The sequence below is a fragment of the Haliaeetus leucocephalus genome, unplaced genomic scaffold, assembly GCF_000737465.1.
Source record: "Haliaeetus leucocephalus isolate CR32 unplaced genomic scaffold, Haliaeetus_leucocephalus-4.0 Scaffold184, whole genome shotgun sequence".
Lineage (NCBI taxonomy): Eukaryota > Metazoa > Chordata > Aves > Accipitriformes > Accipitridae > Haliaeetus > Haliaeetus leucocephalus.
In genome coordinates, this window is record NW_010972620.1 from 9,294,169 (window position 1) to 9,321,302 (window position 27,134).

General features: G+C 43.3%; 1 protein-coding gene across 1 annotated transcript; it reads right to left on the reverse strand.

The window, feature by feature from the left end:
* Window positions 1-571: 571 nt before the first annotated feature.
* On the reverse strand, window positions 572-26,852 carry PDCD11 (programmed cell death 11). The gene is made up of 36 exons (XM_010564788.1): window positions 26,804-26,852; window positions 25,862-25,973; window positions 25,136-25,267; window positions 24,789-24,956; window positions 23,713-23,874; window positions 22,973-23,096; window positions 22,522-22,703; window positions 21,901-22,008; window positions 21,213-21,419; window positions 20,762-20,886; window positions 20,060-20,120; window positions 19,214-19,360; window positions 18,839-19,090; window positions 17,879-18,022; window positions 16,980-17,180; window positions 16,244-16,414; window positions 15,630-15,849; window positions 13,144-13,296; window positions 11,973-12,088; window positions 11,287-11,807; window positions 10,708-10,770; window positions 10,137-10,245; window positions 9,531-9,620; window positions 9,104-9,206; window positions 8,417-8,594; window positions 7,713-7,769; window positions 6,814-6,936; window positions 6,392-6,514; window positions 6,001-6,196; window positions 5,466-5,588; window positions 4,988-5,131; window positions 3,689-3,939; window positions 2,872-3,040; window positions 2,446-2,599; window positions 1,707-1,872; window positions 572-1,003 (listed from the first exon to the last, which is right to left on the reverse strand). Exons 2-36 carry the CDS (start codon window positions 25,961-25,963, stop codon window positions 832-834), a joined length of 5,517 nt encoding a protein of 1,838 aa, XP_010563090.1. The 5' UTR covers window positions 25,964-25,973; window positions 26,804-26,852; the 3' UTR covers window positions 572-831.
* Window positions 26,853-27,134: the final 282 nt, after the last annotated feature.

Below are 27,134 nucleotides of genomic sequence, written 5' to 3' on the forward strand. Positions count from 1 at the left end.
TGCTCAGCCTGAGGAGAAAGCTCAAGGTGGATCTTATCCACGTGTATCAACACCTGACATGAGGATGTAAAAAAAGTGGAACAAGACTCTTCTTAGTGGTGCTCAGTGACAGGACAAGAGGAAATGGGCACAAATTGAAATACAAGAAATTCCATTTAAATATAAGAAAACACTTTTTTTACTGTGAAGGTGGTCAAACACTGGAACAGGTTGCCCAGAGAGGTTGTGGAGTCTCCATCCTTGGAGAAATCAAAACTGAACTGGACATGGTCCTGAGCAACCTACTCTAGCTGACCCCTGCTTTGAGCAGGGGTTTGAACCAGATGATCTCCAGAGGTCCCTTCCAACCTCAACTATGCCACAATTCTGTATTGCTCTGCCAATTTCTAGGAGCACAAAGGCACTTGAGATAAATCTTTCAAAGTGTTAATTCATCCAAAAGGCAAGAATCTTCTCTGCCATCTTGACAGAGAGAGAAAACAATTTATAAGACATCACTGTACTTAAAAAATAGTGGTCATAACTGCATGATTTCCCCAGAAAAGTAGGACAGGTATGGCTGATGTTTGTATTGATTATAAAACCGTCTATATTTAAAAACAAGTCTTCAAAGTCATCAACAGACTAGGATTATTTGTAACATCTGGACAAAGCTGTAAACATTTATAAAATCTTTTCCTTTGATTGCTTGTTCTTTCCAGTTTGGTTTGGTCATAGACCAATACTCTTCAGAAACTCAACTGCCCATGGACACTCATGGCAGAACTCCACACCTCTCAGTTCTGACACTGCACAGACAGCTGAGTCTCTCTGCTTTTACTTGTGCTGTATTTAGGGATCAGCAAGGGAACTCTTGGTCTCCACATACTCAAGTGCTGCTCTTTTGACAGCAAGGACACTTTCTGCTGTACCAAATTTCTTCTCATAATCCAGGTAGCGTTTAAAGAAGAACTTCATCTTCTTTGGTGCCAAGCTCAGGTGTATGACCCTCTCAAAGATGTCCCTGCAAGAAACCAAAGTGATTCAGATCGGTGTGTTGGTGACAGCACTCAGTACAAGCCCTGTATCCTGCCTTTGAACAAAGAGCAGAAAGTCAGGGGAGACATTCAACCTGCTGCAAAGTGCTGGTGCTTGAAGACAGAGATTCCTGACAACTGGCCAAAACCCTGAAGTAGAAGCCTTCTATTTGCTTGCAGAACTCTAAGGCTGCTGGTCAACTTAAGCTAAGATCCAGCCACTGTATTTGATCTTGCACTCATTAAGTGGATGTGACTGGATCCATAGTGTGGGAAGCTGGACTTCCTTTTGTCAACTCTCAGAAAAGAAAAAGGAAAAAAAAAAAGTTGCTCCATTTTTATGTTACAAGATACACAAGGCCTTGATCTCACCCTTCAGATACAACAAGGCAATCCCTCCAGAGGGACAGCAGAACCTCAGTGCAAGTCCCCTGGTTTCTGTCATGCAGGCCACTACTTACAAAATCAGCCCCCTTCTGCCCTATGGATATCCTTGGAGACTCTTCAGTCCTGGCAAGGATAAGCACTTCCACACACCCCAGTTTTCTTTCTGTAGGTGATAATAGTTTTCTTTTGTTCTGCTCTGGGAAGCCCTATACAACCTCATGCTGCAGGGTACCTCTTATCTTTTCAGGTGTTGCTCCAAGCACTGTACTCTGCCCCTTCCCAGCCTGCTGTAGCACAACTCACCGCACTTCCTTCTGGCTGCCATGTTTGATCATGATGTCCATGTAGATGGACCAGATGTCTGTCCGCTTGGGATAGCTGCTGAGGGTGCTCTCAAAGAGGGCTTTGGCATGTTCTGGGTCCCCAAAACGGAACTCTAGCTGTGCAAACCTCGAAATGACATCCACATCTGGAACAAGTAATGACACGTTAGGGTACCACAGCAGCTCCCTTCCCTATGAGCAAACACAAGCGATAATTACACAGAACAGAGGCAGGCACAGAGACAGCACCATCTCTACCCAGAGACAAAAGGCTCTATTATAAAGTGGTTCTGTACCAAGGTGACCCTTCTCTCTCCCACTCGGATCCCACAGTTCACTTCCCATTTCAGCTTTCTGCAGGAGACAGCAGTTTATTCTTACATTCAAAATGCATCTTGCAGCATCCACGGGCAGCCCCACAAACCTGGGACTAGACCAACTGAACTTTTCTACAGGGCTGTAAGACTCAAAGTTGTCTTTGCTTTGGGTGCTTTGCTTTTGCCCATCACAGCAAATTCTATTACGGGAGTACATAGCATTGATATCCAGGTTGAAATTTCTCTTCCCCTGAGAGTCAAGGGCAGCACATTCAGCGCCAACTGGTTGCACTTTTCACTTATTACAAACAGTGTCACAGTCAGAGATACCAGAGAGCAGTCCATCTACTGGAGACCTGTTAACACATGGTCCACATTAAGGATGGCGAAGAGTGTGCTTACGTTCTTTGGTGGGCAAAGCCTTGAGAGCACGCTCCAAAAGCCTGTGTGTAGCCTCAGTCTGGCCTTGCTTCAGGAGGAAGGAGGCGTATTTCAGCCACACGGATTTCTCCTGACGGAAACGCTTCAGCATTGTGTGGTACAATTCTTCTGCTTGCTGGAAGGGCAGAGTTGCGTTAGATCACACAGATTCATAATAAAGCCTTGTAGCTTTAAAACTCTTACGTGTGGTCCAGGTATCTCCAAACACTTATGACAGAAAAGCAAGCATCACTAGTTCCTTGTCTGCTGTCAATCATAATTATTAATCCCAGTTAGGAACAGGACAGACCTAACATCTGACAGCTAGAAGCTTATACAGCCAGCATTGGTAATTTACTGGCATGACTGAATGGGATAGGTGCCTGGGACCTGCTTGCACTATCTTACCTTGTACTTCTCAGAATTGGCATAGATGTCACACAGATGCTGGAAGACTTTCAGAGGTTCATTGTATTGAACAGCTCTCTCAAAGACCTTCATCAGTGTCTCCTCAGTACCATACATGTTCTCCAAGTTCAGCAGAGCTACCCAGACATTCAGCTTCTCCTGTTCTTCCCTTAAAGCAGATGTGAACAAGAATATTTAGCCCTTTACCAGTCTTCATCAGCTTTTTGCAAGCCACCCTACAAAGACTCACTGACTTGTAGCCTGCCTCCAGGACAAACGAAGGGGGCATACTGCTCACTGAAACACCACTTTTGGAATAGAGCACAGCAGTTGTCTCACACTACAACTTTGGATCACTGTTGTTTGTAATTAAAAACCACAAGGATGATTCAAGAAAGCACAATATACTTAATCATGCTGTAGAGATGGTTTAATACACAAGGGTGCAGCCCTAAGAGTTTCACAGTTTGTTTCATGTTTTGATTTAAGGACAACATCACTGACAGCATAATGCTCTTCCAAACCCTTCTAACTGCTCAGAAGTATGTCCATGCGCTCAGTGATACCTTGGGGAGTTACTGCACTCACGAGCTGCAGCAAGTCAGCTGCAGGCCAACTGTGGTGACTCAGGCCAGACCTTCAAAGGGCCAGCTGACAATTGCTACCATTTAATCCTTTTGAGATCACTGAAACAGACTCTGCCACTCCACACACACATGCACACACACTGATGACGCTACCAATGCTCTTCTCCCACCACAACTACCCCACAATGATTTACTCTTTGGGGCAAAGAAAGGCAGAGCCCCATTATTACCTGAAGCAGATTGTTTTAAGCGCTCTCTCTGCCACAGCTCTGGCCTTCTCAATCTCGGTAGCCTGGAGGTGGAAAGCCATGTACTGTAGCCAGAGGATGGAGCTGTTGGGACTGCTCAGCACCAGGCGGTCAAAGTCATCTGCTGACTGGGGCTGTCGACTCGGGTCCATCAAAGCTGCCTCTAATTTGCAGAGCTCCTTCTCCTTCTTCTGCTTCTCTAGCTCCTTCTCCTTCTTTGTTTGTTTCTTCAGCTGAAAGAGCAAAAAAGGAGGACTGGGGAAAAGCAGGCACTTCATAGGCAGGCCCAGCTACAGCACAGCCAGACCTCAATATGTCCAAGGCTAGGTGGTTTTCACAGGAAGAGGTAAAGCCAATTGTTTAAGAGAGGAGGAAAATGGTACACACCCGCCACCCCTTCACACACAATTCACACCTCCAAGAAGAGCAGCAGTACATGAAATCTCATTACTTTTAATGAAATACATTGAGGGACCAAATATTTTGCTAGTCTTGCACCCCAACTGCAGTATTCACACTTCACCCCTCCCTCTCATTCTTCCATCTTTACCCTCTGGGCCAGTGCTTACCACCACTCTCCACTCTATAAAAAAATCCAGGATACATGGGGAGAAACTGTGCAAGACTGGGGTATGTTGCTGGATCACTAGGGTGACTCAGGTCTAAACTGGGAACTGACAGTGCCATAGTCCTCTGCACAAGGCAGCTATACCTTGGGCAACAAAGCATCAGCCATGCATGGCCTTTACAGAGGGGATGGGGGAAATCCTGAAGAGCAAACATGAAAGCAATTTGTGAGCTTGTTTCCAATTTTGCTGAACTGCTCACACTGAAAAACTCTTCTAAAAAATTACAACATAAAAGAATAATTTTTTTGGTGTTTTTCTAAGTAAGAGGACTGTAATTTGAAAAGGTTTTTCATCTCCAGGTTTTCCTGTAAATTTACAACTCAGAAAAGTAAAAAACAGAGCTGACATCAAACACAAAAATTTTGCTTTCATGAAAATGTTTGTTTGACCCTAAATAATTATCTTTTTCAGCATGTCAGCGTAAGAAGCCCTATTCTCATGCAGCCATGGTAAAAATAGGGCCTTTTCTCCTCTGCTTCAGAGATATCTGCTGCTAAGCCCAGTGCTCAGAGTAGTTAAGGAAGTTCTGTACTAGCTGTCAGAGATGTTCCCTTGGGTTAAAAGGCTTTGCTATGGGGCACACAGACATGCAAATACTGAAACACCACCACCATGTGGTGTCTCCAGTGCAGACAACACTAGTGCACAGTACCTTCGACTGTAGATCCTCCTCCTCCTCGCTCTCCGAGCTCTCTTCCTTCTGATTCAGCACAGGTATATCCATTGCATTCATGTCTTCATCCCAGGTGAAGCCCATGGAAACCTGCAGCCTGGGAGCTTCATCAGGTTTCCTTATCTGTTTGGAGGAAGACAGGGAATGCCCTGGGTTTTAATCTGAAGTTCTTATACTGAGATCGGACAACTGCTGTTTGCTTGTGGCTTCTCTCTGGCCAGTACTACTGACTTCTCACACTTGCAAGCAGCCTACCAGCAAAAACATTAAACTCTGGCCACCTTTGCTGTAATTTAAACTCAATCCACCTCAAGCCATTTTCAGATGACACAAACACCAGCCTGTGTCGTTCCTATCTGCAGCAATGATATTTATATTTAGTCATCCAAGTCAAAACTGACATCTCAACAGGGCTGGAAAGTCATTTCAGGCTCAGGTTCTCCTCCAAACTTCTCACCTTAGATTTCTTTTTAGCTGCCTCTTCCTCCTGGTCATCATCATCCTCCTCCCGGTAATATATCTCAATTCCACTGTCATTTTCATCTGCTGGGCAGACCTTTCTTTTTTTTGGCTTCGCCTCCTGCAACAAGGGGAAATGAGTGGATGTTGGATGGCAATAACTGGGATGAATCTTAAAGGCAATTCTGATCACAAAGTAAAGACCCTGACAGCAGAGAGAAGGTGGTGCCCTGGCACAGCATCCCCCACTATCCTCTCACATAACAGAGACAACAGAGAATAAACCCATGCTCACCTACATATGGTGCCAAGACCAACAGGATGGGCCACACAAGCAACACAGTTGGGCTGCTAATTCAGTTAGCTCCCACCCAGATGGAATAGTTTTTGATCTTTGCTGATCTCTAATGCAATTTAATCTTTTTTTCCTACTCTGTATAATTCCTCAGCCTGATCCTAGTGGATCTTCCTAGTCCCTTCAGTATTTGGGCCAACCAAGTCCTTTAGCATGTCCTGTGCAATCACATCCATACCTGCTCACTTTCAGAGTCTTCTCTTGTGCGTTTTGTCTTCAGCTTAAGCTCTTCTCTCTTTTCCCTGTCATCTGCTTCTCTTTTCTCTTCCTCTGCATCATATCGTGGCAGGCCTAGGGATTCAGGCAAGACGCTTGGCATCCCAGTGTCCTCGGGCAGGAGAGAGAGCTCAATATGTTTTTCTTTCCCATTTACACTGTGGTGCATTGCCAGGAGTAGCAGGAGAGAAGGGGGTGGGGGGAAAAAAAAAATCAGAGCATTTGCAATGACTGCAAGGCTATGAACTTCTTTCAAATCTTCCTGGCTTTTATCCTCCCTCTTTCCATCCTCTCCTCCTCCACCATCTCCTTTCCACTACTACATGGCCCCTTTTAAAGAATGTTGGACCTACCCAAGCACCTTGGCAGTGAGCAGCTTTCCTTCAGGCAGGTACTTTTCATATAAGGAGTGTTTCTGTACAAAGTAAGGGGAAACATTCTGGAACAGGATTCGGCCCAGAAGAGAAGTGGACAAGCTGAGAAGAGGAGGAAAACCAAAAATAAGTATTCCATAGTGGGGGAAAAGAAAAATAAAAAAGTGCAGTGACTGTATCTGTAGCACCACCAGTTCTACGTAGTGTCACACAAACTTTTGCTACTTTAATTTCATAGGCTCAAGAAAGCAGCAATGACATCATGATTCCCAGGAGGAAATTCATTTTGCGACATTGCATTATGCCAGAGACTGCCCTCAAACAAGATTCCAGAATCGTACATTCAAAGTAAGTTCTCCAAGACCCCTCATTTCCCAGAATAATTTTCTTATGCTACTCACCCAAAGAATACACCTGATGGACTGATTGATTTGACATAGCCTCTCACTAGCTGGCCTTTTTTAACATCCTTAATACATGTTATTTCAACATCCTCCACTTTGCTGTTGCTCTTTGGGTTTAGCCTAAGAGAGAGGTTAGAAGTTAAAGCACTCTTCTGAATAATCCACATTGTGCTCTGGATATCAAAAAAAGAAATCTGTGTTAACAACAGCTAGTACGTTCTGTGAAACATACCAGATCAGAGACACCCTTCAGTTTATTCAAATGTACTAATGGACTACCTGCGTTTCTGTGAAGCTATACATAGCATTAGGGAATAGACACGCTGCTGTAAACAAAGCCAAGCAAAACAGATCAGCCTGGCTTCCTCTGACACTAAGAAAACGAGGAAGTAAAATGCTGTCTGAAACTCTGCACAGCATTGGCTTGGGTTTTTTTCCCGCCTATTTCTAAGATACTTCATTCCACATGGTTTATGCATTTTTGTTCCATAGAGAAGAAAAAGCAAGAGGCTCAGTTTTAAGAGACATTTAGGACTAAGTGTGCTATTTAATCAAAATGGTTAAAATGCAGCTGAACATTGAAAAATAATGTGTTTGCATTGCAAATTTAATGGTGGAACTTTCTCTTTCTTTCCAAATAAACAAAAAAGTTAAGTTAGATCTAGAAACTATGATGAACAGAAATGAAATCTGAACCCACTCTATCAGCTCTACATTGTCCGATACACAGGAAAATCTTTCTGAAGTAGGAACAAATCTCATCCCTTAAAAAAAAAAAAAAAAATTATTCCTTGTCCTTTTAACACTTCATACTGATCTGCCCAAACCAACAGTTACTGTATTTCACTGTCCTCTTCTTCACTAGTAGATCAACAGACTGGAGGGATGACACATACCGGGATTGCCGGAGAGATAACTGGATTTTGCCGTTCTCATTGGAGAGGATGCAACACCTGCATGGCAGAGTAAGGGGAGAAAACAGAAAGCTTTTTTACCTGTTAAAAAAGCCGTAGGTAGAAAATAGATATTTGCACTAGCAGAATGAAGCTCTAGAGGAAAAAAACCACTCTGTCCCTCGGAGCACTTGCTGTCTAACACAAACCAGCATTACACAACAGTTCATGAAAACAGCTAAAGGGCTTTTTGAAACATATCTACTTCCTTTGTCCAGTCTCTATTGCTAGTACAAAAGACTTAGATTGTTACAGCTCAGTCACTTGGCGTTCCCAACAAGTCTGTGAAGTAGGGAAATGCAATTACTTGTGCATTACAAATGTAAGGACAACTGACTTGCCAAACAGCCCACAGAACCACAGCAGAGCTGGGCTAAGTGGCTTCCCTCAGTCCCATCAGCACCTTAGCTAAGAGAGTAGCTACTCTCAAAACACAGTCCAAGAAGACAGCTGAAAAGGGGCTTCTTCACACATGGAAAATAAAAGACTTTCACCCAAAGGCATATAAGGTCATAAGTCAGCATTACTTGTTAGCTAGACTGAAGCTTACAGGTCTGGCGGCATCTTATGGCAGTGAAAAGCCTGTCACCAAAGGGGGATATTTCTAAGCCTTGCAGCTGGAGGGAACAAGAAAGAGAATTACTGACCTGACAATCTTGCCAACTTTGAAGTCACCCAGAGGATTCTCTGTGTAAGTATCATTCAGGTGAAAGATGTTGACTTTACCAGTCTTCCCACCTGGCAGTGCAATGGTCAAACCAACGTGTGGAGTCACCTTTGTTACCATGCCTACAGTGATGGTGCCCTGCTCCAGTGACTGAATTCCTGGTAAAAGTGAAGGAGGGAGAGAGCTTCATAATACTCCAAAAGCATGCAATCAAAGCAACAGGGGTAATGAGTCAGTGAAGCCGATTTTAGCTGCCTAGCCACATATCAAACCCACCAACTTTTGTTAAGGTGCAGCCTATGCACTCTTTCACGTTCACAGCAACGTTTGTCTTGGTAGCCCAGACAAGGTCCCCTAGTTGCACAGTTCCAGGATCCAGGATCCATAATGACAGACAAATGCTGGCAAATGTAATATCTCATGTCTGAGATCAGAAGGGAATACATTCCTAAGGGGTCAGGGAAGGCTTCAGTCTGAGACAGCAGGGAAGTGATTCTTTAGTCTATAGGTCTGACCTCTCTTGCCTTGCATGCTGCTACACTCTGTCCTACAAGGAAGTACAGCTTGGCTCTGGAGTGTAACATCTTCACCTGAGGGGTCAGTGTAGGCCTACCTCTAAGTAAAGCATCATATGCAGTGGGGTCCTGCTGTCAAAGCTCCACTATACCTGTGAGTGACAAGCAGAGGTTTGTTTCTGTGACATCTGTTCCAGTCACTGTAGCTGATACTGCCTGGCCATTTTTGAAGCTCTTTTCCGGATGTTTTAAGACCTGAAAGAAAAGACAGATTTCCACTTATTACCAGAAAAGGAGCTTTGCACAACTCTGGTGATTCTCCTACAAAGCCTTATACTTTCTATACACATCTTTGATGTGTATACTTGACTGATAGCTCAGCATTCCTTCAATGGTTCTGCTATCCTCAGCCAAACTAGCTACAGGCATAGTACTTGCTTCTCAGTGAGAGGCAGTGACACCTAAAGGGCAGAGGACTGGATTATGAGTTCACATGGATGTCAGAAGTGTCTGCAGTCATTACGTGCAGACATAAGCTTAAAAATTTTTTTTCTTTGCACATCTGTAATGGCCTCTTACCTTGGTGTTCAGAGACAGCAGCAGATGGGGAACTCTTCCTCGAATGTCAGGGGCGACTTCTACCTCCAGCCAATTTTTGAGGATGTTATACTGAGAAGACACCAAATAACCAGAGAAGACAGCATGAGACCTTGGGGGAAAAAAAAAACCTTCCCTGGTGGATTCACTGATTTTTAAGGCTAGAAAGAACTACTCCAGCCTTGGCTCTTGCACCAAGCAAAAATGGTGATTTGGCTTCTACTCTTACAAGCATAACACTGCTGTAGTTCACAGGCAAGTGCACACAGGGGATCAGCAGTGAGCGTACTTTGTGCTGGTGGCATACGCAATTTCTCAAAGGCCATTTTGCTAGAGTGCAGGGTGGGAAGCATCTGCTGGCAACAAATAGGCATGTCAGAGAGGATGAGTCAGCTTGACTCTGTCAAGTACAGAAAATGTGACTTCCTTCTCCTACTCTCCCAATAAGACACTGTACTTTGCATGGGTCACTCTCACAGTTAATGAAGACCACAGCAGTGTCAGTGTTTAGGTCTGAATTAAGGCCCTTGAGGTCACCCCCGCTTGCTGCGTCCCCCAGCACACTTCTTAGGAAGCCTCTGACCTCACCTTTTTCACAAAACAGGTGACTGTCTGTCCAACATTGTAGACTCCAAGTTTCTTGAGGGCACTGTCTTCTTTAAGGTTCAGCATTGCTGTGACCTTCCCTTCTATTTCACTGTTTGCAAACAAAGAAAAAGGACATCGGTAGGACATCTTTGGTCCTAATGGTGAAGATAGGAGTTAGAAACCCAGGAGATTATGGTGAGCCAGTACTACTGTGACAATGCCTTTGTGACATTCATCCCCATCCCCTCCCCAGCTGCATCCTTCTGCAGGGAATTAATTCTTCCCTGGGCTTAAGAGGGAATCCTTCTGACATGAAAGGACATGCCAGAGTCCAGACTGGCAGAACCTGAAGCCAAAAGGACATTCAAAGGAAATCATGTGCTAGGAGAGCACTGTGAGGTTTAACACAGCTCCCAGACCCAAGTTAGTGTGAAAGAGAGAGTAAGAGGCCTTGCCATACCGCATACAGGTGTGACCTTGCTCATGGCCAGCTCCTTCACAAATGAGAGGGAACCTACAAGGATACAAGGTCTGTGAAGCATCTGCAGACAGCACATACGCCAACAATTACCTTGGTCGAATGCTGAGCTCTGGAATGGACCGTGTGAAGTGCGGATGGGTGATGGGCAGGTACCTAAAGAACAGGAAAAGGATCAAAGTTTCTCATGATCTCCCCAGGCCCAAGTCACCCACCTGTAATCCCTCTGCACTGGCAAAAAAAAAAAACAAAAACAAAAAACAAACCAAACGGGTGTAAGCCCTCTAAAACTACCAAAACCTTCCAGTTCCAGTTCTTCCTTGTACTATTTCAGTGGCAATTTAGGCACCCAAAATACTCCAGCAAATTTAGCCCCTGGGGCCAAATCCTGCTTGTATTTATGGCTTCCACTGGACCTTAAGAGTTTAGAAATCTTTTTTTCTTGCAATCTACACTCAAGACAAATACAATGACACAGGTAGAGAGCTAATTCACTGAAACCTGGATCTGGGTTAGAATATAATAGCATATCTCCTCAGGCCTCAGCTACCCCAGTAAGGGTAGCTGTAACAGCAGCTGGTGACAGAGGGAACAGCCTAGACCATCTGAATTGAATTACTGTTTCACCCCTTGCATTGCCTGAGAAGTAATATTATAAGCATGTTTTCCCACCTGTGAGTATTCACATCTCTGCCTCCAATGACTCGAGCAGTCACCTTCTGTCCAGCTTTCAGAGTATACGTTGGAAAAGAGCCTATGGGCACTTCATCCAGAATCCGGGATGCATGGATTGAACCTGTCAGCTTGTCATCAATAGCAACTGTGACATGGGTTGGTTTGACGGATTTAACAGTACCAGTAACAGTATCCCCCAGGGAAAGCGAGTGTTTCACAGCAGGAAGCATCTCTTCTAATGCTGTCTCAGATTCGTTCCGGACCCTTACAAAAACTTTCTTCTTTGCTGGGTCTTGTACTGCTAACAAGACTCCGTGGTCATTCACCTTCACTACTTTTAAGGTTGCAATGATTGTTTGTCCCACCTTCAGTTTTTCTGAGTCAAAGCGGAAGGTGTCATTGAAGTGAGACGCTATGGGGATAGCTGCCAGCTGGCCTGTCTCCAACAAAGACACAACAGCAAAGTCTTCTGCTATGTGCTGCACAATGGCGGAGTGCTGGGAGTTCTCTGTGAGCCGCTAGACAGAAATGGAGATAGTAACTTCTCCTGCTGAGATTTTAATTCCTTCCACTCTACCTCCCACAGTTCTACAAGAGGAAACAGCCCCTCTCTCAAAATTCATTAATCACCTAGAGTTCGCTAGACAAACAGAAACACACAAATCCAAAAACTGAACACATACTTGCTTGGCTCTTTGTTTTAACAGTTCTTCCCGAAGAGAAACATACACCTTGGAGGTGAGAGCATCCACATGGAGAACCAATGCCTTGGTTTTCTCACCAGGAACAATATTTTTGTCTACAAAAGAGAATAAGGAGATTATCGCCTGATGTCAGTGAAGAATTTTGAGCAACTGAGCTAGTGGAACGTGACAGACAGGAAGTGCTGCCCGTGGTTCAGTTTAATTCCTGAAGACCATAGTGATAAAATGACTGCTTAATTACTTATTGTAACTAAGTTACTGTAACAAAGTCAACTTAGTACCAAACATATAATAAGTCTCTTTAAGAAAAGAACAGATTCCTCCAATATTAATGGCAAGGAGGAAAAAAAAGGGGGCTTTTTTATTTGAAAAAGAGTCTGAGGCTTTCATGGAAGAACTATATTGATTCTATGAAGATGCTACTCTTAAATAATGCAGACGAAGCTGACTAAACACAAAGGCAAGGTAATATAGGTTTTAAAAAAAGATTATGCTAACATTTGCACAAAACCATCATCAGTCTATCTGTTGCTGAGGAAACAAAGAAACTCTTCTGAACACAGAAGTGCTGGGGTATTATTCCTGCTGAAGTCAGCAGTTTATATTGGCTTCATTGGTTTATTCAATATCTCAGCATGTACTTGTTTGGTTCTGCATAATATGGCACTTTTCTGCTTTAATTTTTGAATTGCAAAGTACTGAAATTGCAGTCCTGTTCTAAAGTCACGTTGATTTAAAAGAAAAATTAACAGCAATTTCAGGTAGAGCATAGTCCAAGGAATATATTTTTAAAGTAAGAAGAAAAAAAATTGAGAAAGCTGGAACTTGTATTAATACTTTGTCTATATACAGTACACTTCAACTAAGGATCTCGGAGCACAAACTAGACCTTACAAGATGCCCAAGATATGAGGCAGGATTAGGTCTGGTTTACAGATGGCATAACAGAGGCACAAATAGGTTTAAATGATATGTTCCCAATCATGCAAATGGGTCAGCAACACATTAGGAAACTAAACTACTCTTCAAGCCCATTCTTACTCTGATCAGGCTCCTCCCATGTTAGTTCCTCAGCAGCAGAATTCATTTCAGAACAGAGGTTTCAAAGTACAAGAGTGAAAACCAAAGCAAGCAGGGCCAAGACCCTCACCTCCCAAATGGTAGCGAGTGGCTGTTGCAGTCAAGCCTGTGACACAGCTGCCGCTGAACAGTGCTGAGCCATCCTCCTTCACATCCTGCACGACCAGCTGCAGTTCCTTCCCAGGCACCAACTCACAAAGGCCTTGGGTCGTGCTGGGCTCACCTAAATAAAGAGGAGAAGAAGAAGTGGGAAGTCAGTTTTACCTATGTTGTTTCTTTGCAAACAAAGACAGCCTTCACATTTGCTCAAGAGTGCACAAACAAGCACTTATATCCACCTTCATAACAGAAAAGTTTAGGCTCCTGAATCTGTAGAAATACGAAGTAAATTCTAAGAGTTAATCAAAGTAGAAACACTTTTGTGACATTAAGGATCTGATAACTTTGGAGAGAACATTTTCCAATCTTATAGAAACACTGACACACCACACTGCATAGAGAAGAAGGTGAAAGCAAAATATATTAATACTAAAAACACAAAGCAGACCCGTCACTTCACAATTATAGGAAACAAAACATTAAACACTACTGGATATAAAAAGAACCTAAAAAGGCAAAGTTAGAATTTGATAAAAATCAACTGCAATACATCCAGTATTCCTAACACTAGAAAAACAGCATGTGAGAAAACCTTTGCTGGAGGACTCATTCAGCAAACCTGTAATACAAGTAGGCAAATCTATTTGTAGAAACTCATCCTCATGTGAGCACTAGGTTTGGGTTATCACAAGAACTTGAGTGCCAGCATAATTATCCTTGTACTTTCTAGTTAAGCAGATCCTGGCTAAGGCTTAGGGTGGTTGGAAAATCCCTCTGTGAAAGTCAAGCATCCCATGTGCAAATATCAACAATAAAAAACAACTTGATGACCACAGCATGCACAGATGCAGATTTCTGTACTATAAGAATAGCAGGACCAGTTCTCGACTGCCTGTAAAAAACAATGCTAGTGTCCTTCACTGTCATAGTGAAAAAAGCACTGTTAGATGAAGGCAGAAATGGTAATTTCTCATCAGTTATGAGTTACCAGCAAATATAGTATGCATACAAATAATACATAATTACTCTTGTCAATGATTCCTCTTTATTTTGATGGACAAAGCTAGTCCTATTTGCTTAAACACAGTAAGAGCACCTGCTGCCTGGGGAGTATAATAGGCAAGTAAGGAAAGTCTTCTTAAATCAAAGCCTTCTCCTTTATTATTTTAACCCTCCAAAAGCATCATTCACTTTAAACAGATGTACCATTCTTCAAAAAGCACCAGGGGAAAAAAGATCATAGCTTTACCATCAGACAGCTAACTTGCCCAGCCTTTCTAAAATCACAGTAAGTGACATTGATGCACTGACTTAGGCCAACTCCAGTTGTCTTCTGTTCTTCCATCACTTTTGAGTACAGAAAATTGACATGATGTCCATTCTGATTCTTATGTGCCTATAACCCTACTATCCAGGCACCGGTGCTGTTTTTCCTAAACTGAGTAACTAGCAGGGGTAGGTCTTAAGTGCCTGTTTCCAATACATGAGTATGCACGCAGTGAGAGCCTCCCATATTGCTTATCACTATTCCCTTTTCAGGCATTTGGGGAAATTCAGGTTTGGGCTTTGGGCAGCCTGTTTTGCTTCACTCGTGCCTTGTGGCAATTCACTCAGGCATACAGAAATAAACTCCTTCTGGACCACCATGAGTCATTCTTCCACGTAAAAAAAAACCCAAACAAACGAGAAAAACCATATTCCTACACCTCTGTTGGCACATTAGATTGGGCCAAGCTGTGAAACCTATATCCCTTATATCTGTAAGCTCTTTGGAGTTTAACATCTGTTTACTGAACAGAGAAATCAGGTCTACAGACTAAGGCTCTTAAAATACAAGAGCATAGAGTACTAAAAATTAACCATTGCCAGATTCAAAATAAACAAATAGAGACAATGCTTCACGTGACACATAATTAAACGGTGAAACTACTGCCATATGTCTCAGTTGATTAACTTTTAGATTAGTTCATAAAGCAATTACAAATATTCACACCAAAAAAAGTGTCTCCAAGGCTGGAGAAAAGCTTTGGTCCACAGAACATCCAATCTAACCCTGGCCTTTCTTATTTTCACCTTCACAGACCCTTCAAAGAACCCATCCTTTTGTACCATTGTATCTCCCTTCCTCTATTGTATAAGGACCTCACAGTTCGTCTGTTCATCCCCTTATTTTTAATTCTCTAAGCTTCAACCTGAAATCAATGTAAGGGCCCCAGCAGACTTCAGTGAAAAGAGCAGCTTCTTTGGCTCGTTCCAGCTGTAGCTCCAAAAAGCCTTTTTGTCAATGGCAGACACTGCACACACATCCTTCTTCTAACAAGCTCCTTTCAGAAGCCAAGTCTTTGCTTGAACTGACCTTTCCTTCACTTCAAAGAAAATGGTTTTTCCCTTTTTGTTACTCTGGATCCCCTTTTTTGTGATATGATCCCCTTTAGCAGAACATGTGTAAACTTTTACCTCTTCTTCTCAACAAGTTCCTGATTTCTTTCATCTCCTTGAAATATTGGTTCAGCAGGGCAAAGCTCTCTGCAGCAGAATCACCTGAGCTGCACTCTGACACCTTCAGATTGAGGAGCACACGCTGCTTCTCCTCATCAATGCTCATCACCTTCGCAGTCACAGTCTGTCCCACCACAAAGTGGTCCTTGGTGTCAGTCACAAACTTGTCACTCATGCTCTGTGCAAAGGAAACAAAGGGGCAAGGGTTACTAAGCACAGCTGCTAACTATCAACCACCTGCAGTGCTGTTCAGAAGGGTTTAAGACTTCATGAAAATGCATAAGAGAAATTAACAAAGACTAACAAAAAGCCATCTATTAAAATGAATTACTGAAGTCACATGAAATCCTTGTTGAAGCTTAAGCTCACTTGAGTAAAATCTTTTGTTTCATTTTGGAAGTGAATTTAAACACAAACCTAAAAGCAGCTTTCACCCTACTGGAGGAAACTGTGCAAATACAGGATTCACAGCCCTATTGTTCCGTCCTTGTTATTGTACCTTTGCTAAAAGCCATGTTTCAAGCATGCCTGATTACACACATGCTGTTTACTGAAGTGAATGCATTGCTTACCACTTTGGGCGCCAGTCCTGTCACACCAAAAGGAAACTCCACAAACACTCCAAAGGGCATCACATTCCTCACATAACCAGTCAACAGCATCCCAGGCTGGATTTCAGAGAAACTTCTCACAATTTGCTCCTCTTGTACAGCAGAAATCACTGCAGACTTTCTGCTCAAGATCTGAACAACCAGTTAGGAAAAATGGGAAAAGATGAATGAAAGGAGCTCGATGCCAAGTAAATCTATTGGTGCTGCTAACCATTCGGCTAGAGCACTTTTTGCAGATTAGACAGTACAGGAGCTCAAAATCCCACAATTCCAATTTCTGTCTTGATCTCTCTACACTGAAATTTAGCAACCGATGTCTCTTAAGCTGCTCGGCATTAAAGATGCATGCTTCACCCTCGCAGAAATGTCAACCTCCTAACATTTCAGTTCTGATTTTTGGTATAAAAACAGCAACATTTTTGCTAAGGTTGTGATATGATTAACAGTCCAGAAGCTGGTTGGGAACTTCAGTCCATTCACAACCAAGTCCTGGTTCCAATGGGATTCTAGCAGCAGCTGAGCCTCACTTTTAACACAAGCAAGTTATAATGATTCTTTGAAGCATCGCTAGCTTGACAGGCACTTCCACTTTAACATGCTAACTAGTATATCTTCTGTTTGTTGCAGATATTCTGGATTCCTGACAGATATCTTCTTCCCCCCACTTTGTTTGAGTGGTTGAAGTGGCAAAGGATACGATATGGTCTCCCTTATCACTTAGGCACATAACTCTGGGCAGGACATCTCCCTCTTGAAGACAATGCCACAGGAGCTTGCAGGTAGCAACAAAGTCAGAGAGGTGCATTGTGGGAATTGAGGCTATCACATTGCCTTCATCTTCCAAGATAGAAACCTCTAGCCCACTATCTTTCTTCTTCAAGACTTTCACATCAACCATCTGAAAGGAGAACAAATACAGTGATATAAAACCCCCAGTGTCTTTGAAGTCATCCCTTTTGATGCATAGGGTACCAAAAGCTGTGCTGCAGGGGCTCTGACATTGCCTCCCAGCTCTGTATGAGAAAAAAATCAACTAGGCTGAGCCTCAAAAGCATGCCAACATTGGTACTAAAATAAAAAGTAATTCTCAGCTTCCAGAGAAATCAAGAGCTAGAAACATACTCTTGGTTGTGACTTTTTGTTTGAAGGGCAAAGGCAATAATTTAAACAAGATTAGAACTGTCCTGTTCCTGCATTGGCAGTATCTGCAGGGTGTTGGAAACCGTTCATTCCAAAGACAACAGGGAAGCATTTCAAAACATTTCTCCTAAATTGCCTTTTTCCAGGGAGCAAAAGCAGCTGCTTTTGGAGTGAGAACATCAGCAGCATTCAGAAGAAAGAGGACTCCACCTAGGAGTAGGAGCACTAATTGGTACCTCCAGAAGACTTGTCCTGGGACTCCTTTATCCCGACCTCTGACAAGAGAGATCCTGGTTTTGATCCAGGAGGCCAGCCACACAATAAGAAATGCACATTTAATGCTAGTTCCTGACCACCAACAGCTTTTCTTGAAGCAAGGTTGTTCAAAGCAATACCAAATCATTTGGAAAACACATAGGAAAAGGCAAAAAAGGGAGAAGTCATTGAATTCAATACCTCTCCTATTTGATATTTCACTTCCTGTTTCTTCTTTGGAGTACATTCCTTTTTGTCCTCCGGGGCAGGCTTGCTTGATAACCTGAAGGACAACAAGAGTCTTTCCTGCTGGGGCTCACATTTTAAGACCATTACTTTAACAACCTGCAGCCAAAAAAGATAAAACAAAAGTTTAATTCAGCTGACCATCCTCCTCAGTGTGCTACCACCTACAAAATGAGACAGGGAAATGCATACACAGTACACTTTACTCTCACACCTAAAGATAACAGGCCAGTGACTATAACTTAACAGGCTCAAACAGAGCCAAATGTCCTTCTGATCACACAGATGGAAAATGGAAATACATAATCATTAAATGACTTGCTAGAAGTATGTAGCAGGTCTGTAGCAGAGTTGAGAATAAAATTCAGTTCTCCAGATTTGCAGTCAGAAATCTTGACTAGAAAATTACCTCCTCCTTAGCTAGCCAACAAACAGCAGGATTAAAGACAAAAAAAAGCACCAGAAAAAATAATGAAGAGGGCTGAGATCTCTATAAGCTTGCCCACAACAAAGACCGGAACTTGGTGAACAGCATGGTTCCCAGAGTGCCTGGTTTAAGATGTGCAGGATTTGAAACAAGTAGGAAAACCAGAATAATGCAGAGGCAGAAAACCTCATCCTTCTGATTCTGTAGGTAAGAGTTTTAACTTCCTTAGAAGAAACTGCAGCCTAGAACCCCAAGCTTCTACTAAGTTCTCAGTAACTCAACCAACTGTAGTCCCTATATCACATACCATGGTGCCTCCTGCACACCAGAACAGAGAGAGCCTAGAAACAAAGACAGGTCTGTGAAAGGACACAAAAATCTCTTGGTGTAGCTGGTTCTTCCAGGGGAAAACCCACATTGGAGCCAACTCAACTGCCAATTTCTCTTTTGCATTCAAACACAAGGCATGGCATAGGTACATTGATTACCTGGCCTTCATGGAAGACTTTATCTGGAGAAGATATGGGTTCTGAGCTCAGCTCATTCTTGGGTACCAGACCTTTAACATCATTGTAGAACTTCACAATGCAGCCAAACTCCCTTGCACACACCACAAAGCCATGTGTGATCAGACCTGCTTTTGCATCTTCATAATTGGAGAGGACTGGAAGCTTTGACTGGATAAGACTTTTCTTCAGAGTAAGGATCAGCTTCCTTCCTGCAGGATTGCACTCTAGCACCTACAAGAATGAAGGACAAGAAGGTTCAAAAAGCATGTCTACCACTGCCTGACCAATCCAGCTGCTAAATTCTCAGAACAAAAGATTGCAAAGCAGCTAAAGACCCTGTCTGGCAGCTCTCACCCGACACCTGACTTCATCTCCTATGTTGTACTTCTTCTCAGGCTGCTTCAGGATCACATCAGCGAGATGCATGGACGGCACGAGCCCTTTAATCCCATCAGTCACTTTCACCTGCATCCCAATGGGTTTCAGAGCAAACACTTTGCCCTAGAAGCCAAAATAGGGAAAAGGATCAGTAAATTCAGCATGGAAAGCAGACCGTGCACAAGTAGGAAACAGCCATCACCGATTATCACCAAATCTAATCACCCTCCAAAAAAAAAAAAATCTTAGTCCAACCCACACTCCACCGAACCAATCTGACCCATTAACTTTTATACATTCCATAAGGTTATTTCACAACTTCTTTTCCTTAAGCACAGGCTACTTCTGCAAGATCTCTATTGACTCTGGCAACTTAGAATTGTTTCCAGACACATATCCAATACAGTCATGACTCAGACATAAGAATGATCATAACTGAGTAACTTTCATCCCATCAGTGGATTGTAATGGTCCATACATGAACTTTTACTTTCAGTGTAAAGAGTGCAAGGTGAGTTTTAATTTCTTTTACTTGAGTCTTTCTAAAAAATGTATTCATGGTCATAAATAAATTACTGACCATGGCTAAAATTTGATTGCCTTGGCAGCATCATGAATAAAAACCTGAACAAAATGGGGAAAGAAAAGTATTGCATTCCATTAATCGAGTCTTGCAAGGAGAAGTTTTTCTCCTCACTTTCATCTCACTAGTCTGGATCAGAAGTTGAACATATATATTAGGCACAGGAAATGCACATTAGCTAGATCATTGTTCTTAGTATAACGGCCACACAGGACTGCACAAGTCCTTCAGAAGCTCACCTGCACCACATCCCCTGTGTGGATATCTTGGTATTGCAGAAACCGTGCTTCAATAATCTGACTAGGAAAGAGACACAGCAAGAGATGACCAATCAGTCAACTTGAAGAAAATCCAGGATAAGAGGAGACAGTCCCCTCTTTGCCTCGTCCCAAATATCCATTATCCCCCACACACCCACCAGTACTCTACAACTCCAGAGTTCTGTGTTTTACTCCAAGAGACCCATCTCCCAAAACAGCTCTCTGGACATAAAAGTTCAGGGAGGTTCACCAGGCTCCATTCCAGGTGACAGCCACACAGATATGGCCACCAGCCATGGCTCCATGACAGGGGAACCCATCATCTGTATTGCTTAAAGCCACATAGATGGAAATACTAAGAGGGAGGAGCAAAATGGCTGGGACTTGGAATATTAAGGTTCAACTTCCTGTTCAGCCACAGTCTTCTGACATGACCTCGGCAGAAGTAATTTAGCTTCCCTGTGCCTCAGCTCACCAACTATATAGACCGAGTCCCAATTCCCTATAGGATGGGGAGGATGTGCAAGATGCCCAGACAACCTGATGTGACACAACAGAGATACAAGCCAAAAACCCCAAAATGGCAAGTTCCAGTCCAGCAAAGCAATGTAGCATTTTCCACTCTCAACCACACCCCTCTAATCCTTCAATCAATTTTCTGGAAGAGTCTATGAAACTTACTATTTCAGAGATACAATACACATCTCATCCATCAGGCTGTAGTCAATGATCCGACATTTATGTTTGCATCCTGTCTTAAATGCCCCAGGTTTAAAGGATTTTCTGGTTTTTGAAAGATGTTTCAACTAGAAAAAAACAAATTAAAATTTAGTGTTTGGAAAATGGAAGCACTGATATAGACCTAGGTTGAAGTGGTAGCATCTGACAAAATTGTTCTGCTAACATACTCTCTCTGTGCAGCAGGTTTCACCAGTTCTTCCACAACAACCCTCCTATATTCCAACCTGAACAAGGGTATGTATGATTTGGCAAATACCTTCCACATTGTCTTAATTTTGTTGTATTTGTCTCACAAAGAGCATAAAGGTAGAAAATAAAACCACCTCCTAGCCTTCTTCCCCAGGAGGCTAAGATAGCTATGGAGGACTTGCCTCACCGCCCTGGTACTCACCCGTGCAAATGCAAGAGTGCCATCATCAAGCTCAAAGACAGCACCGAACTGCTTGTAGAAAGCTTTCACTGTTGACTCCTCCACCACTGCCCCCATGCGATCATTGGAGAGCTGGTCTGGCGATCCCCCAGGGCAGAGGAAGGCCTGCCTTAGAGTAAGCCGCACCACCTTGGAGGTGGGGTGGATAGAGAGGATGCATGCTTTCATCTGGGAGAAGACAGTACAGTCATTAAACACAAATTTGTAAACAAAAGAGGAGAAAGGCACATTACTCATGTTTTTAGACATTATGCTTGGTACCTGAACTCTTTGTCCATGTACAAGCACTTTCCATTATTACTACTAAGACATCACTTCAGTTCTAACAGCTTCAAAGATGAGGGATTTTTGCTTTTGTCTGTTGTTTACAGACTAGACTAGTACCAATACAGTGAGGAGAACATGACTGCGCAAGTAATTTTTCTATCCCTTGCAAGTCTCTCATGCTTCCCAAATAAGTCTTCCATTACCCCCGGAACAGCTTTGCTCTTTACAGCTCTAAAGCAGCCATGATAATAATTAAAAAAAAAAAGATGAGAAAGACAGCTATTGTCAGTAAGATTTCAGAGATTATTCCACGGAAACATTGGAGAAGATAAGAGACGCTGTAAGCGACATGCCAACTCCAGCCATCCTTCACTCTCCTTACCACTTGATCTGGAGAATAGTTCATGGATTTCTCTGGGTCCATGTGCATGAAATCTACAATGCCAGTAAAGGAAGACAGAAAGCTCAGTTTCATCCCAAGTGGGACCACCTAGGAAGCGGAAGGAAAAGATGCCAGAAAAAATTTGCACTGTTTTCCTGCAGCTCAGAGAGCAATTCACACATTTCACAAAATGTCAGTGCTGATCAACAAGTGCATCACAAGAGACAGCAAAACCACTAACAATTCTGCTTTCTACATTGTTTTGCAAAAATAATCCTTTAGTTTTTTGATAATGCTGTGCATACTCTGAAAACTACTGCTAACCTGTTGAATACTTTATCTAGGTAAAGGCCAGAGAAGCACAAAATGGATCCTGTTCCACTTCAAGCTTCAACACCAACTTCAGGCTGAAGCCTTTATACTCGTGGCATTACAACCAGGACAGAGATCAGACTTCAGGTGAATGAAGTGAAGGGAGTGTCTACTGTAAAGTAGTTGAGCCCAAGCACAAAATTTTCCAGGGCATAAACCTCCACCTCTACTTCACCTGTCTCCCTGCCTTCAGCAAGGCTCATAAAAAAACCCAAAAAACCCCCAAAACAAACCCAAACTAGAGTTTACCTTTTGCACTCGAGCTTTCACCACCAGCCCTGGCAATAAATTGGAGAGTGTCCAGTTCTGTCGCTCTGTTGCAAGGGATGCAGCAACCTCTGATCGATCAACAGACAAACGGACCACTCTTCCCTCGTTCTTTACTTCCACAATGATACAGTTCAGGTTCTGGCCTATTTTCAAGTCAGGCCCTACAAAGACAAGTCACAGCATAAAACCTCCACCAGGAACACTCAGGGATTCCCTTCTGATCTTTCCAAAACTTTTACAGAAAGCAGGCTGAAATCCAACGGTTTGCTGCAGACCAGCCACAAAACTGCTGTTTTCAGCAACTCGCAAAGACTCCACTTTGACCCAATCTCACTGAGGTGCACTAACACCACAGATAAGACAAGCTTTAATCTCTCTCATTCTCCACCTCTGTTTTAACCCCAGCAGCTCCTCCTGCACTGCTTCTTACCTCTCTTGACTGCTTTGATGTAATTTTGGGCTTTCTGACGAGGCAGGAAAGCATGAGTCCCACTGACTCCAATATCAATGAGGTAGCCATGGTCCTCCACACTAGACACAAAACCAGAGAGCAGCTGTTGGGAAGGAAGCACTGCAATTCAGTAACGTGATGAAACTGCTGGGTCTTCAAAGAATGCACATCTGGTAAGATTCCCCACCCAAGTACTCACTTGTTTCATAAGGACAGAGCACTAAGCTCTCCAGAGCAGCAGAAAGAACACTACATTCTTTCTTATTACACAGCTCATCTAGCAGTGAGGTCTCAACTCTACCCTTATCCAACTATGCATGTATGGACTTCAGAAACCGGTAGGGAAAAAATACTGGGATGCTCAAAAACAGCAGGTGGTCTAATTGCAGGCACATGCCTACAATCATACAGCTGGAAAGACAAAAACTAAACAACTAAGCACCTCTGCAAGGCATGTTAAATAACAAAGAAACCTACCCAGAAAGAAATCATTAAATAACTTGTCCATATCAAAACAGAACTGGGTGAATGGATTTCATGAGTGATAGCCTGGAGCCAAGACCCAATACTGCCCTCTCCTCCCAGGTCTCTTCCATGGTGGGAGCAGCTCTACATTCTGGTCTGATCCCATGCAAGGACAAACTGAAATGTTCTCCCATGCACTGTGCAAGAAGCACCTCCAAAGCCTACAGAGGCTGTGACAGACCCAGAACACGTACCATGCCTGATGCTAGTGCTGAAGCGTTCAGACCCTTATTGACCTTCTTGGGGTCAATTGATAATTTGATACTCCGACGTCCATCAGCACTTTTCTCAACACTGGTCACAATGCACCTGACGAGCATCCCTGGAGAATACATGTCCGAGAGCGAATTCAAGTCCTGCCCAGCAAGATGATCAAGAGAGAAACATACAAATTTTACAATATTAAATAATATAAGGCAGCCAGAATTTGTTACTGAAGTAGCTTTTGAAATCAAAATCCCATAGTAAAGTCTTGTTTCTCTGTCAACCCTACAATAAGAGACAGGAAATGCCACAAACACCATGATCTCAGTACAGAGGCAGGGATGACACTATGCAATGTTAGCAAGACTGGTACGCTTTGCTTAAAAAGGAATACTGTGTGGGCTGGAGTCAGAAGGCTGCAGCCAAGGAAACATGTATAGAGCCAACAATGACCCTAACCTCACCTCCCTCCTTAACAGAGAAAAACACCACCACCAAAAGGCCACTGTACCTGGCAGGTCCCACACTCCACACCACCTTGGGAAAACTTTTGAAGTGCTGACACCAGAGAGACAGGGTAACAGGTTACTCCATCCTTTTTCTTTCTAGCAATCAGCATTATCAGGAAATTGCAAAGTTTGCTTCGAAAAGCCAGTTCCAAAGCAATGTCAGTCTACATTAGCACTACGCAGTAGCATGTTGCACACGTCAACACACAATTAAACTGCAAGGACTGTGCTACTCCCCATGCCCCTGAAAAACACTTGCACGCTCACATCATTTTCCAACCATTTCCCTAACTTCCTGCCATCGTTGCCTACAGCCAGGAATAAGTATTTAGCTTCAGCAGCAAATAGGAAACACAAATCTCTTCATGTTCAACAGGCTGTCTACGAAGTTCAAGGACTATTTAGCCAAAGCTAAGGCACTGCAGGTGATCATATTCAAGTCAGCTGCAAGACACTAGAAACCAGGCTCCTAAGCAAGACCTCAGCAGTGGTTCTGAGATATTATGAACACCCCCTAGCTTCCAGGCACAAATCACAGCCTCAGTCCAAGGTCTCACCTCCAGGAGTTCTCCTTGGGCCACCTCTTTGCTCAGCAGTTTGCTGTAGGCATCGCTGATCTGTGTGACCGGCACAAATCCTGAAAGTCCATTGGGCAAGCTGATGACTAGCTCGTAGTCACTGACCTCTTTTATACAACCAAGGACCAGCATCCCCTCACAGAGCGCCTGGGAAAGCAGGAAGAATAGCATACTGTGGATATCTTGGCAAGTCAGTGATAAAGGTGGTAAACACATTTTTGTCCCAAATCACTGATATATTTTACAGGTTTAGTGAGGAAGAACATGTCATTTTTACACAGCCCAGAAGAGGGGGGCACACAAAATAAAAACATTTATCCACAAACCTCAATTGTGAGTGGTTCAATATTTACAACACTGTCTTTAGCAGTGGCTATATTGTCTGCCTTGAACTTTTTCTGCTTTCCTTGAACACTCTGGCTTCTTCTTCTTTTCTGGGATTGTTCTTCATGGTGAACCTAAAGCAGATTATAAGCAGAGAAGGTAAAAAATAAAAGTGGATAAAGAGATGAACTTTGCACTAAGGCAGAACTCTGTTGCCAGAAATAAAATTAGAAGAAAATCCTAGGATCAGAGAAAAAAGAGAACAACCTTGCTAACTGCTATATGTCTACATGCAAGTCTTCCAAAATATCTCCTTTGGGCTGAGGCTGATAATTTATAAAACTGTGAATCTTGGGAATGGAAAAGAATGGTGCAAATGATTTGCACCACATTCTACTAACAGAAAAAGAAAGATCAAACTCAGTCTATATCCACTAACACCAGCCTCACTACACAAGCACCTCGGGAATAAGATGCTTGTGGGAAGTTTAAAAGTTAAAGCCTGATCGATAATTTTGATTGAACTTTTTCTGTCATCACATGCAACATGCATCAGACATCAGGGACCTTTAAGAGATCAGGATAAAGGTGGATGTCAGCAGTTACCTCTTTCTGGAAGTCCCTTCTACAGTTTACTATAGAAGTAAGGGATAGGAAGGATTGCAGGTCATATTCTGACAGCGGAAGAACCCTGAGAAGAGTTAATCAAGAACACGCAAACAACATACATCAAACAAGTTGTCCCGCTCTAACTTTGGGTTCGGTGTTTTTCCCTCTGTGGGTTTTTTCTGGATGCCCCCTCGAGGAAAGTTTTCTTCCAGGGATGCCATACTTGCACTTCTATAGGACAAACGACGACACAGAGATTAAACGTGCAGTTGTTACACTTGTTCCTCACAAACACTGAAGAGACATAAGAGTGAACTACCCCAAACTAAGAAATCATTCAGATGGCTACTTTACAGTTAGTCAGTGACAAAACAAAAACTCACGTCCAAATGTACTTAACATTTGACTACACTGAAGTGTTGCAATGGTACATCTAAATATGTGCATCCCTAACACTTTTTACTATTGCCCAATTCTACTAGAGTAATAATTTTTTAAGGCAGATGCACCACATAGATACTCATAAAACTGCTTTAACCATAAGTTACCTGAACAGATCTTTATTATATTCAGTGGACAAGGTGAAATTACCAGCTTCAGTCATCAAGGAGAAAGTTGTGAGTGAAATGCTAAGTAAGCTTGGTCTGGATGTTTACTTTTTGGACACCACCCTTAAAGGTTAACATAACTTGATACATCTTTGTGTAAGCCGTACCTCTCTATACATATTTAATAGATACGTTTAACGTTACTACGTTTCAAACAGTAAACACCAGCTTACTTATTAGGTCACGATTCACATGCTATTTATGACTTTAGTCAACGGTCTTTCTACAGAAATTAGCACTGAAACGCCATGTTGTCAAATTTAAAGCAGTCCGTTAGACATATAAAACTCCTTTAAACGTGAAAGCGCGTAAGAAAATTAAAGTTTATCAAGGCACGCTTCGTCAAAGGGCTCGCTGAGCAACAGAGACGCCTTCCACGGCCGGTAACCGAGCCGGCTGCACCGGCCACGCCTGCACCAGGCAAGGCAGGAGCTCTGCCCGCAGGGGCCTTACCTGCCCCGGCCGCTGTCGCTCTGGCCCCCGCAGCCCCTCTCTGGCTGCCGCCGGGCCCCGGGCCGCTGCCGGGGGGAGCCCGGGATGGGGGAGCGGGACCGGGAACCGCACGCGTGCAGCACGACGAGCCGGCCGGAAGCAGTACAGCGGGCAAAGGGGAACGGGCAAGCGGAAGCGGCGACCTGCTTCTCAGCCAACCAGAAGCTCGGGGGCGGAGAGAACCCGCTCGCCGGCAGGGGGGTGTAAGCCAATCCGCGCGGCCCGCGGTGGCTGCGCGCGGCGCTCGGCGGCCGCCATTTTGTGGGAGGGCGCTGGCGAAGGGCAGAGCGCG